Genomic DNA, 16,327 nt, shown 5'->3' on the forward strand with positions numbered 1-16,327 from the left:
ATGATTTTCAGATGGTGCATGATGAGTCAGTGGACATTAAAAATACGTGGTATGATCCAAAAGTTCGGGGAATGCAGTAATCTACAACAACAAAAGCATGTATTTGAAGTTACAGCGTATTAAATGGATTCTACCAAACCACCTCTACGTGTTCAGGTTAATTTCACCCATGTCATGTGATTAAACCGCGAGCACTGCTGTTTTTTTCCGGAGATGGTTACCTTTGTCCTGCGACGTAATCAAAGTGGAGTTTCAAGAACAACCTCCAACATTTCGACTTTGCCATGGTAGAATCAATGCACACCTTTCTTAGCAATTTTAAAGTCTCCGTAGGTGTTTTACCTAAACGCTGACAAAATTTAATGTTGGAGGTTGTTCTTGAAACTCCACTTTTATTACATCGCAGAACAAAGGTAACTATCTCCGGAAAAAAACAGCAGCGCTTGCGGTTTAATCACATGACATGGGTGAAATTAACCTGAACACGTAGAGGTGGTTTGGTAGAATCCATTTCATACGCTGTAACTTCAAATACATGCTTTTGTTGTCATAGATTACTGCAGTCCTCGAACTTTTGGATTATACCACATGTGTGTGTAATTTTTCTGTAAGTAAAATTAATGCATAAAAATTAATTTATAAAAGCATAAAATTAGTAGCTTTATTAATTAGATATACAAATATTTTTTGGTTTTTGTTTCTTTTGTCTCTTTAGATTTAAATTAGCTGCCAAATGTACAAATTGAATGCTTATTATAAAACTTTAGTCCTGCAACATAACACAATTCTTTTTAATAACAGAATAGATTCTTCAATTTTCTTGTTTAATTATAGATCCAAGAAAAATAATAAAATAGATTTTTATACCATCAGCCTTATTAAATGTAAAGATTTTGAAATAATCTTGCTTTAATTTCATCTGTGAATTAAATTATACAAAAAACTTGTTCATAAGCAAAAGCAGTTTGCTGTTATGTCAGGGAAGTCTAAGTTTGTGCATATCTGTTGTGACTGTGAAATACTCAAATACCAGAATGCTTTGAGCAGTCATAAATTTAATTGCATTTAAAGAGATTAGATCTAGATAGCATAATGCTTTTGAAATTGGTTGAATTGTTTTCTCTTAATATGCTTAAAAAAATGACAATAAAATCAAGAGACTTGCTGCAAACAAATTTAACACTATGATCAAATAGAATATTTGTTTGTAAGAACTACACCTTTAAATCTTTCAAACCACATTTGTGAAGATTAGCATGGAAGACGGGTTCCATCTATACTAACAGTGATGCTATTGCTATTCTTGTCAAAGCAAATTATATTTAAAGATGAAACTTCAGAATCCCTACATTGTTCTTAGAGTACTATTCATTGTCACCTATAGCAAATAGGAAAGTTATCTAAGCTTAGAAAGTGCTATTAGCATGTGAGAGTGTATGCACTTTTCTTTTGTTGTATTATGCACTGGAGTCTTTTCTTGAGCACTTAGTAACAAAAGATAAAAATGGATTAAAAGATGTCTTAAGAAAAAGACTGTAAACAGGTTAGAAAAAGTAGCCAAAACTAATAACTTAGCTATTGGATTACATCCAAAAATAATTTTGTTGTATAACAAGATAAAATGGTATTTATTTTCAATTATGACAACCTAATAAAACTGTAACTGTAAATGTTATGAACAACTAGCCCACTTCAACACAGAATTGCATAAAAGAGCAATAGAATAAGTCTTATTCTGTCCATATAACATTATAGAAACTTAAGGTCTTGGAGGTCATTGCTTATCCACAATACTCTCCTAACAATACGGAACTATCATCTTTTGAGAAGCTTACTTTTTTTTAAAGAAAAAAATTTGAAGATAAATTTTAGAATACTATAAAATTATTTTGCATCAAAACCCAAATCCTTTTATGAAGAAGGAATTAAAAATATACTCATAAGATAGTGAATATATAATTACATATTTACCAAGTTATGATTAAACTATGAATTATCTTATTATTAAACTTTTAATTTTTGAAATTTTCCTTATCCTTGAAAAAGTTTGTACAAATTTTTATGAAATGACTTAAAAATTTTTATATGATTTCTTTCTTAAAATTACATAAAAAATTTAAATTCTTTAATTAAATTTGTATAAGAAATTAGAAATTATTTTGAAACATTAATCCTCTTTGTATTATGTTTTATTATATATATATATACAGTATATATATATGTTGATTTTATAACAAAAAAATGAAATTTATCATATCCACTTTTTAAAATTCTTTATTTTGAAAGTATTTGGAATATCATTATTCTATAGATTAAATGGAAATTTCTCTGTTTATAATACAGTTGAGAGAAAGATTTTATATACAGAAATTATTATTATTAAGATATCTCTGTAATAATATCTAGTCTGATGATGATGATCATCATCATTAGACTAGATATTATTACAGAGATATCATCATTTTATCTTATCTTCAAATACATGGGATCAAAACTGTCTTTTTCTTTTCTGTATTTAATGAAATTAAGGCATGCTATTTCCATCAGCACCATCAATTCCATACCACATTCTAATGTAGTTTTTACTCTTAGTGAAAATATTATTTTGTCACTTTGAAATGATATGGACCAATATCATTTCTGAAGTTATTTTTAGACGGCTTCAAGTGACTAAATAATGTGTCGTAATATGAATTGTTATTAATTGATAAAATCATTTCAAGTGATCAAATGATATGAAATGGCATTACATGATATCAATTGAAGTCATTTGTCATCCTCATCACAAAGATCACTTGACAATTTGTATGATTTCTGCATTTAACAGTTCTCTTACATAAAATAAATAATTGCAGATCAATGGCCATTTGTTACGTACTGTCATTTTCTATGAACTGCCATCAGTTCACATCATTCAATTCAAATCATATACTATTAGAAAATTATCTTTTTTTCACTTTTCTTTTACTATGACTTTAAATATTTGCAAACTAGAGGTGCATCTAAACTATGTTGACTATGTCAAATTAAAATGTTTTCCATACTTTGTTTGCTCTTAATGATAATTGGGTATTAATGAGATTATCATTAAAATTTAGCATTTTGTAATTTCACTGTACAAATCTTAAAAAATTCAAAAAGTTGGCTTGGTCAGTTAATCAGGTTAAATAATAAAAAATCATTAAAAGATGTAGATATTAATCCACCAATCTTTAAGTATCCATTCTGATATGATAGCTAAACCAGTCTAGTCTAATGATTTATTAATGATTTTAAAATATTTGAATGAAACATTGAAATACCAAGGATTCTTTGCCATCTCTTGGAAACATCCAATAGCAGTTAATAATAAAATTAAAATCTTAAGATAGTTGGTGTGATGTCAAAATAGATATGAATTTGCATAGATGATTTTCAAATATCTGACAATTACATCTTTCAATGATTTAATTTTTTATTGATGAAAGAATGTTTGCTGTAAAATTTTTGTATAATATGAATAAAATTAGTTCAAAAATAACAAATTTATATTGAGCTTTAAATATCCTGAATTATGAATTTAAAAAAAAAAAAAAAAGGTTAAAAGAACTGATAAAGAACAGATTCACCATTATTCTATAAAACAATTATCTGTAATGTCAGAATTGTCTAATGCATGTTTAGATATAAGGCATCTAAAAATAGGTTACTTTTACATAATTCATTGGTAAGGTTCATTTTAAAAACTATATTGTATCAAAAATAAACAATCTCATACCATACAGTATATATCGTCCAAGAGGTTTCAGTAAACTGTAACCTTTATTAACATCTTCTCCACATAAGCAATCTAAAACTAAGTCAACACCTTCTGGAGATAATCTGAAAATATTTTTATGAGCTTGTAAATTAATATAGTGACTTGAACAATTAAAAGAAATTTGAAATAACTACTTTTTCACTTCTTGTACATAATCTACTCCATGATCAATGAGATGCGTAACTGAACTTTTTATATCTTCATGTTTATGTTTGGAAGCGGTTCCAATCAAAGTAATATTTGGAATCATTTTAGCCATTTGAGCAACAGCTTGACCCTAAATTTAAATTTTTGCAATATGAAACCTAAAAGTTTTTTAAAAATTAATTTATTAATAAATAATTTCTTACCACACCACCGCCTGCAGAATGCATTAAGATGGTATTTCCTTCACGTAGATTACCCACTTCAAATAGTAGAATGTAAGCTACTACATTATTCAATAACAGAGCTGACGCATCCTGAAAACTCATTCCTGGTGGAAGTTTGTAGACAAATTTTGCTGGAACAGCTGTTAATTCTGCCCAGGCTTTATATTCGCTGAGAGCTGCTACTTCGTCTCCTACCTAAAATTAAATATCCATTTTTTTTTTTAATATAAACGTTTAAAGTATTTAAAAACTTTATAACAATTCTTACCTGAAAATCTGTAACATTCTCTCCTAAGCTTTCAATGACACCAGCACATTCAAATCCCATGATAAAAGGTGTTTTTACAGGATTGTCCAATACACCCTGTCGTACCATCACATCCAAGAAGTTAAGACCACTAGAAGTTAAATATGACAAAAAAATTATCTATATAGAATTTATAACTATTTTTTTTATTATAACTTCACAAATCAATTCTATATTAGTTTGCTTGCCATTTACAATCATAGTTCATAACTTATTAATTTTTGAAAGTACAGTATTAATAATGTAAGAAGACATAAAAGTCTTTACATTTAAATTTCATTTCAAAAAGTAACAGCCAGCAAATTGTAGCTCAATATATTCAAATAAAGATCTAAACTACTGGATTATTAAAAAGACTAAGAGCACTTCTATGTAATTTTGTGTAAAGGTAGCTTGGTAAGCAGAAACTAAATTTGTCTCACTCCAGGTTTATCTTTTCTTCCAAAATGTCCTAAGTTATATTAATTTTAGCATTAAACTTAATAATAATAATAATTATTATTATTAGTACAAGACAGAAAAGTAACTGGTTATCTTCAGACCAAACTATGTAACTTAATTATCTAACTAATAGCACTATTATAGCCCATTAATAATCCAGTAGTCTAGATCTTTGGTAACAAATAAATGCTATGCTAGTTTCCATGTTTTATATATATATATATATATATATATATATTTATTTGTTGATTTTAAGATAGAGAATTCACAGAAAAATTGCTATAAAATTAAACAACTTAAAATAAAAAACTTTTTAACAGTAATTTAAAGCCTTTTTCATACAAGTTTAGAAACTATCTTACAGGCTACCATGAAGCATGACAGAAAAATCATATTCTAAAAATTTATATAGTATAAAAATATTCATGTGGTAAGTTTGGTGATGTTGAAATTCATAATGTCAAAAAACTTTCGTTCTATGATAGTTTTTAATGTACCTTTTTGAGTTTGAATGGTTGACTACAGAAACACTTCTCCGTTTTTTAGTAACATTCAGTATGGCTAAACCTTATTGAAGGGGAAATTTTTGTTTTTCAAATAACTTTGATTAAAAAACCTTATTAGCATCATAACTTGAACAACTTAAATAAATTTTTAAACTTCCTTTGTGCAAGACATTCTCCAAATTTTGTTAATCTATTTATCACAGAATACATCTATTAATGGTAATTCTAATGTACAGAGTCTGAATATCTAGTTATGTTGTTACTAACCTTGTAATTTATTGCCTGAGTGTAGAAGAAAAAATGTCAAAGTTCATCTATTCCATTTGTTAAGTTCTTTCATTATTCAAAAGCTAAAAATAACAAACTAGCTAGTTTTTTTTAGTTCATTTACTTATTATTTTGATAATTATTAATGTATGAATTATATTACTTACATAAACTTATTAGTCGTATTAGTAATGTGGTAATTTTCCAATTTAAATACTATTAATTCATATTGAAGGCCATGGCATCAAGTTAAAAATCTTATTAAAGCAATGTTAGATTTACAAGTTATATTTGACATATATGACGACCAAGTGCAATATTGTAAAAATTTACAATTTTCTTTTATTATAATTATCTTTTATTTTCTGATTTACTCATTAGACATACAATTTTTGTAGTTTCAAACTCTGTGCCAGGAAGAAACAAACCTGAAGAATTTCTATTTCTTTGATATTTTCAAAATCTCATCAGAAGTTTAATCTTCATCTAATTTTGCTATTAAACTATAAAGGGTATCAAAAGTTACTTTCTTCCTAAAATACCAAATTTCTGTCTTAATATTTTGTTCTTTCAAAGTTAAATCAATTAGGAGTTTATAATTTCCATTCAAAATAAATTGCAATACAAATGCAAAAGTTAATTTAATTTCTTTTTAAAGCATAAATAAGATCATTTTTAATGAACTATGTCTTTCTATTTTGAATTTTTATAGAAAACTTTTTCATGGTTTTATTTCTATAAGTAGTGATAATCTTACACAAAATAGAAAATTTATAATTTGGTTGAAATTTAATAAATTGAAGACAATTGAGAAATTTATCTTTCTACCTTCCTTAACTATCTGATAAACTTTAAATATAATTCATTATGCAAATTTTAAGATTATCATAATTTACAATATTTTTTTGGGAAATATAAGAGTATAGACTTGCCATTTCTTAAATTTCATCTTAAATATTCAAAAACAAAATTTTTTAAATTGAAAATACAGTTTGTTTTCTGTTTATATACATTATTCATCTTATATAGTTAATTATGTTGGTTTAGATATATAAGATCTTATTTTTATATTGAGTGAGTTATATTATTATACTATTGACTCACATTATCAAATAATATATTTCATCATTTAGAATTTTTCTAAATAAAATATATATCCAATATTATCCTCCAATTAATAAGTGAACAAGAATCTGCTATTTTTAGAGTTATCGGATTAAAAGATGGTCTAAATTCAGGCAGAGTTTCAATATTAAATAATTCTTTGTCAAATAGCAGTGTTTTTGTTCATTTAAAAAATATTTTCTCATCATAGAACTACTTAACTGATCAATTATTATTATTTATGGTATATGTTTGAGCAATTTTAATTTATATAAAATTAACAAATAAGTTTATAGGCTATAGCCTGATATAACCCAGCAATCGTTTGGCATCGGTTTATTTTGCCATTTTAAAACTATTAATTCAGCTTCATAACCCTAGACTGATTTTTATAACCAATGTCAATGACAAGATATTGAAGAGAAATCATTTTTATTAAGTATTAGATTGCAATTTTTCAAATATATGAATGTAGTCTAGTTAAATTAAAAAGTCTTAATGGAAATACTGGCTAATACATAACTTATTAATCCCATTAAAAACATCACGAAAATTATCGTTTCATAATATATGGGTCATTAATGTTTAATTCATATTTAACAGAACATAAACTTTACTACAGAATTTGATTTCACAAGATTTAAATTTTAAAATGTCACCTTGGATGGGTTCCGAAATATATCATTTTACGTAATTAAATAAGAAACAATGAATTTTTTAAATATAAAAACAAAAGAACGACAGAAGAACGAACAAATAAGAAAGAAAATAGCAAAATAACATAACGTGTAGAAGAAAATTGATGAAATATGAAATATTGTCAAAGTTGTCAGGAATGATAACGTAGCAGGCGCAATATTTTTGCAGCCAAAGCGTCGACTAAATGTTGTTTCACATTACATTAACTAGCGTTGAAGCTACCATAAAATATGATACCTTCAGCGCCAGTTAATACACCAACACCAGCCGGTAGGGTCGACTCGTTGGCACCTTCCACCCTCTTATAATCACGCTTCAATACGTGGGCTATATACGATCGAATCACTCCACACGAAATTGCCAGAGATGATTAAAATGTAAAACCTTTTAAATTAACGTTAAAACTTTTAGTACTTTCAATATTTATATCCCGAGAGCTCCATGATATTAAAATACATTTAAGAGAAGTTTATTAGTCATACGTTTGACTGGTTGTTGTATTTTACAGAATATAGTCGATCGGTTATGCACAGTTTGCTTGACGAATTCTATAATAATTTACATCTAATTTTACGAATTAATTATTGCAGTTTACCACATTTTGACGCATAGGCTATAACACGCACTTTCTCGAAATCTGAGCCTCAAAATCGCCCGCATTCTAGATAATGACGAAGGTCGGGCTTAGGTTCTGGCGTTTAACAATTTAAACAATTGCTGACTATCCCGTAATGTTTAAGGAAAATGGCCAGACATGGCAAAACAGGCACAGCCCGAAATTCTTAGTGTATTGTCTGTACGGAAACCTGCGTCTGATTGGATAGTAGGCATATATACCTTGCTTTGGTACGGAACGTACAGATACGTTGCAAAATACGGGCGTAAGTGTTGTTTACGAAAGAATACGACATATAAAGGCCTGCATAAAAATCTATATACTTCTATCAGTAGTCGCCCGAACATTTATTAAATTCTAAGAATCTGGGGAAGTCGGAAACGGAAATCCCATATCCGTTTCTGTTTGTCTTATTATCTAATAATTCGACAGATAACAAAGAAAATGTTTACTAAGCGACGGAGTTTTAATTTGTGATTAGCGTAAATCCAAAATTTATAAAAGAACGGAGCGAAGAATATTCATACTAGGAAATCTTTTCGTTCGATAATTGTTACGCGACGTAAAACGATACCGTCTATCATTTCCCGTTACATAACACACAAAACTAGAAAATAGTCGAAAATATTTCTTCTTTCTGTTTCCGTTTTCACCTAACCGATATAAACACAGGTAGTCACATTTAATGCGACGTCAGAAATCACACCTGAATTACGTGTAACGATTTCGAAAGACGTTACGGGTTTTGAATATTCATAAGCAGTAAAAAATTGAAGTCTTGGAGTAGTAATTCCACTCCTTTTTCCAATTTTAAGTAAAGTTATTCTGGGGAGGGGAAAACCTGAATTTTTTGTTTATCTAACAGTCAGAAACTATATTTTTTCCTACTCGTTTTGGTAGAATATTTTTTAAAATATACTTTTATTTTGTATGTGTGAAAATATATATGAATTCTTGATTGAAAATAGCGTTGGTTTTTGTATTTTACTACTAAGATGACATTTGTTGTTCGATGATGATAACATTTATAAATATTAAGATACTAAATATTTCTTATGTATAATATAATATATATTTCTTTCCTTTCTGCCGTTACGATTCACCAAAATGACTTCGCTTTACTTTCTGCTATCGTATCGGACTTTATAGAATAGAATTACTGTTTTTTTTTTTTTTTTTTCTTTCAACTATTTGAGTCTCTTGCTGCTATTCATTTATTATTCTAGTACAAATCCGAAAAATTTAGATTTTTACTTTCCCGTCAAAAAATAACCCCCAAAAACTTTTTACATTTTTGGACTCGTGGGGGGGACCTTGAAATGTCGAGAAATGCAAAAAGATTCAGGGTTTTTTTTCTGTATATATGGATGTTAGTGTGTGTTCTGCATCCTGTTTGAAGCTTAATAACACCCGTGCTTTTTGTCAAAAATTTCTGAAATTTTGCAGGTAGGTTTGCGTATTAGAAGGATCGATACTATTAAATTTTGGTGGTTAAAGGGGTGTCGTGTGTTGTATCTCCAGTAGGGTCGGACTTAATGACGATTTTACTCATTAGCATTTACAATTTTTGTAAAACCCAATTCCTAACCTCAAAATTAAGCTTTTTTTAAATTCTATTTTATTATAATTAAAAAAAATATATTTTATTTTTAAAAACTTTTTAACAGATGGCGCCATACGCAGTTTTCTATGATGCCAGGAAAATTAAGCAACTCCTTGATGGATTTTTAAAATATACTTTGGTTCGCATATGACAAAAATTTCATAGAATCTTAATCTGATAATCTATTAAATAATGGATTTTGTGAATTTTCAAAACTAACGATTATGTAGCTTAACTGCTTGCTGCTTACGGCCTATTGTTTCGTCGCAACAAGTTAAGCAACCATCTATTATGATTGTAGGAATAGAGTCAGCACTTATCGCTTCGGCCCTAAAATATCATTTCGCCACGAATTTCGGAGGACATTTCACCAGATAATTTTACGAAGTGACGTTTTCCCTTCTTTCTATGCGAACGTTGTTAGCCACGTCGGGTCTTAGATTACAAAATGTCCAAGAAACTTCGACGTGATAATTTGGTATCACACACTGGATCATTTGTTAAACTCTGGAATTTAAACATCCCATTCAACCAGAATAAATCGCGATTGTAAACTGAATTTACTAGCTTCGTCTTCCCGTTAATATTTAAATTAACTCCAGCAAAATTGTTACTAAAGTGGGCCTATATATCCATTAAAGGATACGAATAGGTAACTAATCTTTTACTCTTTAACTAAATGTATTAAAATAAGTATGTGGACTTTATCAGTTCCGAATAGTTTCTTTCCAGTCCCCAATTGATTCCGATTTTCGGTTCTCTACTGTATATCGAAGAAACTAATTTAAGTTGTATAAAATTTAGGAATTATTCGAGAAATTCTTATTCTTGCAATAATGATATATATCTGTAAATCAAACTTCTCTCTATGTTCAGTATCGAATGGAAATGCTGTATTAACATTTTCATCTAAAAAGTGCATAGAAAACTTTTCCACTTTCTTATAAATTGTATAATACAAAATGGGAAATTCTATATAAAATACATTCTGTATGAGTTCCGATGAAAGGAATTGCGTAACGTAGGGGGGATGATGCGCGACTTTTAGCGCTTTTCAAACGACGTCTCGCCATTATTCGCGCTGAATTGGGTTGATTTTTATTGTGTAATGCAGTGGTGTAATGTTTCAAAATACGTTACGAATCAGTTTACGGTTAGAAAAATCAAGTAAACGTGACTTTAATTTTAAAAGAATTTTCTTTGGTCGATCGACTAAGACGTAAGATCCATTTTTAACACCAGAAACGAATTCTGTAACGCAATGTCCATTGTTGGATTTTCTGAATTTGCACCCCCTCTTTATTAAAAATGTCTCTCTTAAAGTAATGTGAGTTAAATTGTTAAATCATAGGTTTTTCCAATATTTAGTGTACAATACAGTTTTGTATCTAGAAACTCAATACAAAACTCGGATAACCGAGATAAACTGACTTTTTTGTATGTCGGTTAAATGACTTTTGGATCACTACAATATGTACTGTACAATTGAACCTATAATAATCGTAATTCTTGCATTAATTCGGGTCTAAGTTTTAGTAGGATTAACGAACAGAAAATGAATTCGTCATTCAACTTAGGAGGCAATATGAATTAAGTCGTTGTATGTAGTTTCAAAATTTAAGAAAATATTGGAATTTATCTATTTTTGAAGCCGTGTTTTGCTGTGTATGGAGTATTAAACACAAGACTGTGTTATTTATTAAACACTTGGTTTTTTCCACCTTTATTTAGTTGAAAATATTGGAATGTCAAAATATTCAACGGTGCTAGATTTTTTTTCTTCTGTGGAAACTAGGAAAATTTTTATATTAAATTCGAGCCGAAAAGGAGGAAAATTTTGACTAATTTCAGATGAAGAAACCAGAAAAATTGCCTCTTGTTAGACGAAAAAATGGAAAAAACGTTGAAGTCTCCGTTATTTTTCGTCAGAAAAGTAATCTTCAATTTGAATTTTTCCAACCTTTCACTTGCATTGAAATTAACGCCTGTAAATACGATAATTTCCAATTCAGATCTTCGTAAATTTAACGTATACACACGGAATGTGTGTCGTTCTTTGCAATTTTCCTATGACAATATCTAAAGTTCGGAACAGAGCAGAAGGCAAACACATGATGTTTAGCACCTTTCCGTCTTTATCGATTGTCGAACGGTTAGCGAACGTCGTCGAATAACAGGAAAGTCATAATTATGATTTTTCTCATTTTTACTATTTATGATTATTTAATGAATGAGCAAAATTCGTTTATTTTGTTAATTAAGAGACCGTCTCAATTAAGAGAGAGAAATGCGCTCTATTATCTCGAAAAGTGAAGGTAGAGAAGAGAATCTCTAGGTACTCTCCTCTCTCGCACACCAGAGAATTGTTTAAATTCTTGCGAGGAAAAATAATTCAATCAGCATTCCATTTCGATTCCATACAACATTCGATTCATTTGCATAATAATTATAGGCTAAATTATTAGTCCGGTTGACTAGGGTAATTTCCTGCAGCTTCTTCGTTAAGAAAATACCTTAGGGATTAATATCTCTGTAAACAGTATCGTTTCTGTGAGGACGTTTCCCCAACGTCCTACCTGAAAACGGAAATTTGTACAGGGTTAAGATTTCGTGACGTTCTCGACACGGAAGCTCAACCGTGTTTGCAGATCCTCAAACTTCTTTAACATAAACTGTAAAATTTGGCCTTCTAGAATATATTAATTTTAAATATTCCAAATTCTCGAAAACAAATTTGCTCTTTTTACATTATAATTGTAATACGCGTCGATTGAAAACTTTTTTTTTTTTTTTTACAGGTTAGAAAGGGTGTAGGTTATCCCGATTAAAATCCAATAAAACATTTTTCGTACAGTCTGTCGACTCCTTTTATCAAAATATTGATAAAACAATTTTTTAGTCCGGATTTTATCGAGTATTTTATCTTTTAATCAAAGTTTTAGTCTGTGTTTTATCGTGTGGCGTCTAGTAATCGAGACAAACTTAATCAATGCTATTAGTTTCGTTCACTCGATATAGGATTTGTTGCTTCCAACTCGATCCTTTAACATAAATTTTTGTTTTCCAGCTCGTTCTTTATCGATAGTTACGACGAAAACACGTGTCAAACGACGGGAAATTTATACGTGTTTAATTAATTTGTAGGTCGGTTGTACGGTATTTTATTTCCGTATTAATAGAAATTATTTTCGCGCACCTGTTACTGCACTCTTAACAATTCGTACAGTTTACCGTAACTGTAGCGAATAATTTTTAAATTATTAATTAGTAAACGATATCGTAAAAATTATACAGCTCTTCGTTTTTCTTATGTTACCGGCTGTCAGCTGTAAAAACTTCTTGACAATACTCTTCATACAAACGGACAGGTGTTACGCCCTCCACATTTAATCTTTCTTTTCTTTTTAATTATCTAGAAACGATTGTAAATACTCGTACTTTTATTATCGGCGAACCTGATATAACGTGTTCTACACAGTAATTAGGAATCATTTCACTTGGCTACTATAAAAAAAAAAGTTATAAACGCGAACTCCCCATCGAGTACATACGAAGAGAGATTACGATGTAAAAAATTAACGAATTTCTATGCGTAAAAAAAAATGGAAACACGGTTATACACTCATTCAGAACTTGAATAATACAAGCGGATTTAGGCGGATAATGCGGCAAATTAATTGAATATATAAATAATAATTTACAGAGAAAAATGAAGAGAAAATGTTCGTGCAAGCTGTAATCTTATCTAAAATCCTGATTATCTGGCCACTAAACTAGACATGAAACAAGAAAAAATGCGAGTGGAATTAACGTTTTGATTATAGACGTGATGATGAATGTACCCATTAATTCCGAAAGAATACCCCATAGACCACTTTAAACGTCACAATTCAATTACACAGGCTGCGAGTCTTACTCGAATCGAATCTCGAACCCGTTCAGATTTATATTGTAAGCGTTAAAAGTGACGATTTTAATATAATCGCGTCTCGATTTTCGCGCTCTCGTAAGACGCGCAGAACAGCATTGTATAAGACTAAGTAAGGAATCGATTCCCCCGATTAAACGTCTACAGATTTTTATGGGCAATTGCGATATTTATCCCTTAAATGGAAAAATTTGACTGTTAAATTTCGAAAATGAGCATTTTTTTACGATTAACATGTTCATCCGAAATCTATTTTCTATTCTTTACACGCGAATGTGGACCATTATGGAAATTATTGCGCGCTTTTAATCCGGAAAAGTCGAGTAAATTGCATGCCGAAAGGCCGAAGGGCCGAAGAAAGTTATTAAATCTTTGTAGCTTCGTTAAATATACATAATTTTCTTTGATTTCCGCGATACGTCAATTAAGAGGCGGACGAGCGGCGAACAATTCGCTTAGCAACCGATTTTTATACCCTAAACAGGGAATTCTAACGTTAAGAAACGGCATTCAGCGCATTTTTAACGTTCCGAAAGGTGCGAAACTAGAAAATAAAGACCTTTTATATTTCATTATTTAACTGTCATCGTTTTCGTTTGGAGGGAGAAGCCAGGAGGGAGTTAATGAGCGCATCTGCATTCGTCTGGCATTAAACTTAATTAGCAAATTACATTTGGTGCAAAATTTAAAGCGTCCGGAGTGACAAAATATAAAATTCGAGACGTCTCGATTACCGCTTCGGAGTCGAAATCTGGCAGAAAATCCCCCCAAAACTACCGATTCGAATGAAAATTACCGTTCTAATTGCCAAATGATGAATGTTAGAACGGATTTGAATGTTAGCTTAGGCTTTTTTAAGGCTGTATTTTTGTAGTCTATAAATACTTATATACTTTTTGGATAAAATACAAAATAAATGCCATAAACCATGCTTAAGACCGGGATTAATCAGATGTTTTTCGAAGTTCTCCTTCCTCTTTTTTTTTCGGATTGAGCGACTGGTGAAAAAATGCTAACGGCTCTATTTATTATCTGAAGTCGATTCGGTGGGAAGTTATGACGTCATATCCGGTTTATTGTACCGCGAAACACTGTCGACGGAGGAGCTTGCAGTAAACCAATATTTGTTGAACTAGATTCGCAACTTTCATTTTCTTCTCTCGCTCCTCTCTTAATTAAAAAAAGAAACTTGCGACGATCGAGCATAAGTACGACGTGACGGCTCCGATCCTTCCGAAAAAAATTAATACGTTCGACTTATTTATTTATTTATTTTTTTATGAGTCCACCAGTTGCTACGCAGTCACGAATTACCGTTTATACACTTTATTAAAATATATATACGTATAAATATATAAGCGGCAGACGGATGTACGGCGTTAGAACTGCTCGCAGCAGGCATCGATCGTTAAAAAATTAATAAAACTTTAAACTTTACCAATAAATTCGTTATTAGCAGAAGACTAAGCTGCGATACCACCGGACGATTGTAAATTAATTAAATTATGCAACGATGCCGGTTAAGGCGAGGAGAGATTTAACGCGCATTATATAAGAAGCGAAACTTTACTTAAAACGGTAATCCGTTAGGTGCTAAAAGGGGAGGTAACAAAGGAGGGGGTTAACACCGACAGATCAACAGACCGATCTAGTTGTATGTTAGCATCATATTACTATATGCCACTCGCCAGTAGAGAGATATCGATCCGACCGACGTAGGCTACTATAAGTCTCTTAAATGTTTAAGCTTACGCGAAAACACGAAACTGCTCTGCCATTATGCGATGAAACTAAAACGAACTTCGTGTTTGAAGCTAATTAGCCAAAAATCGTTTTTCCTTATTTCTAATCTCTTAAGCGGCCATCCTTCACGGAAGGGAAGCCATTTTGAATAATTTCCCGACGTCGAGGGTTTAGTTTCGATGTATTTCCAGAGCGGCCACCCCCTTCTCGGCCGTGATTACATCGAAACGTCACTGGCATAGGATCCGTCCGAATATTTAGCAATCGCGGCCATCTTCCGAAACTTAATTTCCGGCAACAAACGAGTCGAAGATGACTTAAGATAGGCCTCCCGCTACCGATGTATCGAACCGTCTGCACCGGGAGGGGGAAGGAACATCCGGAAATGCCAAGTTACATTTATATAAAAAAGCGGAAACTCGCTTACGTAAGAATTCTGTTTTCTGCAGTTTAATCAAAAACACAACTTCTCGATCGTCGATAAAAGGATTGGACGGAATCTTCGTCGATACGACGCTCCTCTACCAACCGAAATTGATCGAAGCGGGCGCGTAATAGCCTCGGTACTCGATTATCCGTGTTGGAGGCAAAACTTTGGCCGACCTCATCGACGCGGATTGCCAGAACTTTTTGCGTGTTTTAACGACCGAATTTACGTACAAAACGGAGCTCCGAACGTGCAATAATTGGAGCGCCTTATTGATTATTACCGCCGACTTTTCGAAACAGAACTAAATTGCCGGATTGAATCTTCTCGCTGGGCACTCGAGTAGTCACTAATTTTAACCGCCTTCCAGACGCTCGAAACGGTTGCGAACGTCAATATTTAAGTACTCGGTCGTCACCGGATTTCGACCGCCTTCGGAATCAATTTTCCTTCCTCGACGCGTTAATTTACTTCGTTCAGGGTTGTTTCTCTCGTGCCATTTTTCCGTTTTCTCCT

At 31.0% G+C, this 16,327-nt stretch overlaps 1 protein-coding gene across 2 annotated transcripts in view; it reads right to left on the reverse strand.

Moving 5' to 3' along the window:
- Positions 1–16,327, reverse strand: part of LOC136990518 (synaptic vesicle membrane protein VAT-1 homolog-like) — a 39,380-nt gene that overhangs the window by 21,038 nt on the left and 2,015 nt on the right. For both annotated transcript variants that reach the window (XM_067288924.1, XM_067288923.1), the window contains exons 2-5: positions 4,439–4,568; positions 4,150–4,365; positions 3,934–4,076; positions 3,758–3,861 (exon numbers count right to left, since the gene is read on the reverse strand). In XM_067288924.1, coding sequence (XP_067145025.1) covers positions 3,758–3,861; positions 3,934–4,076; positions 4,150–4,365; positions 4,439–4,568 — 593 coding nt within the window. The remainder of the gene's footprint in view (positions 1–3,757; positions 3,862–3,933; positions 4,077–4,149; positions 4,366–4,438; positions 4,569–16,327) is intronic.

Source organism: Centruroides vittatus, unplaced genomic scaffold, assembly GCF_030686945.1.
Source record: "Centruroides vittatus isolate TY-2023 unplaced genomic scaffold, ASM3068694v2 scaffold_944, whole genome shotgun sequence".
Classification (NCBI taxonomy): Eukaryota; Metazoa; Arthropoda; class Arachnida; order Scorpiones; family Buthidae; genus Centruroides; species Centruroides vittatus.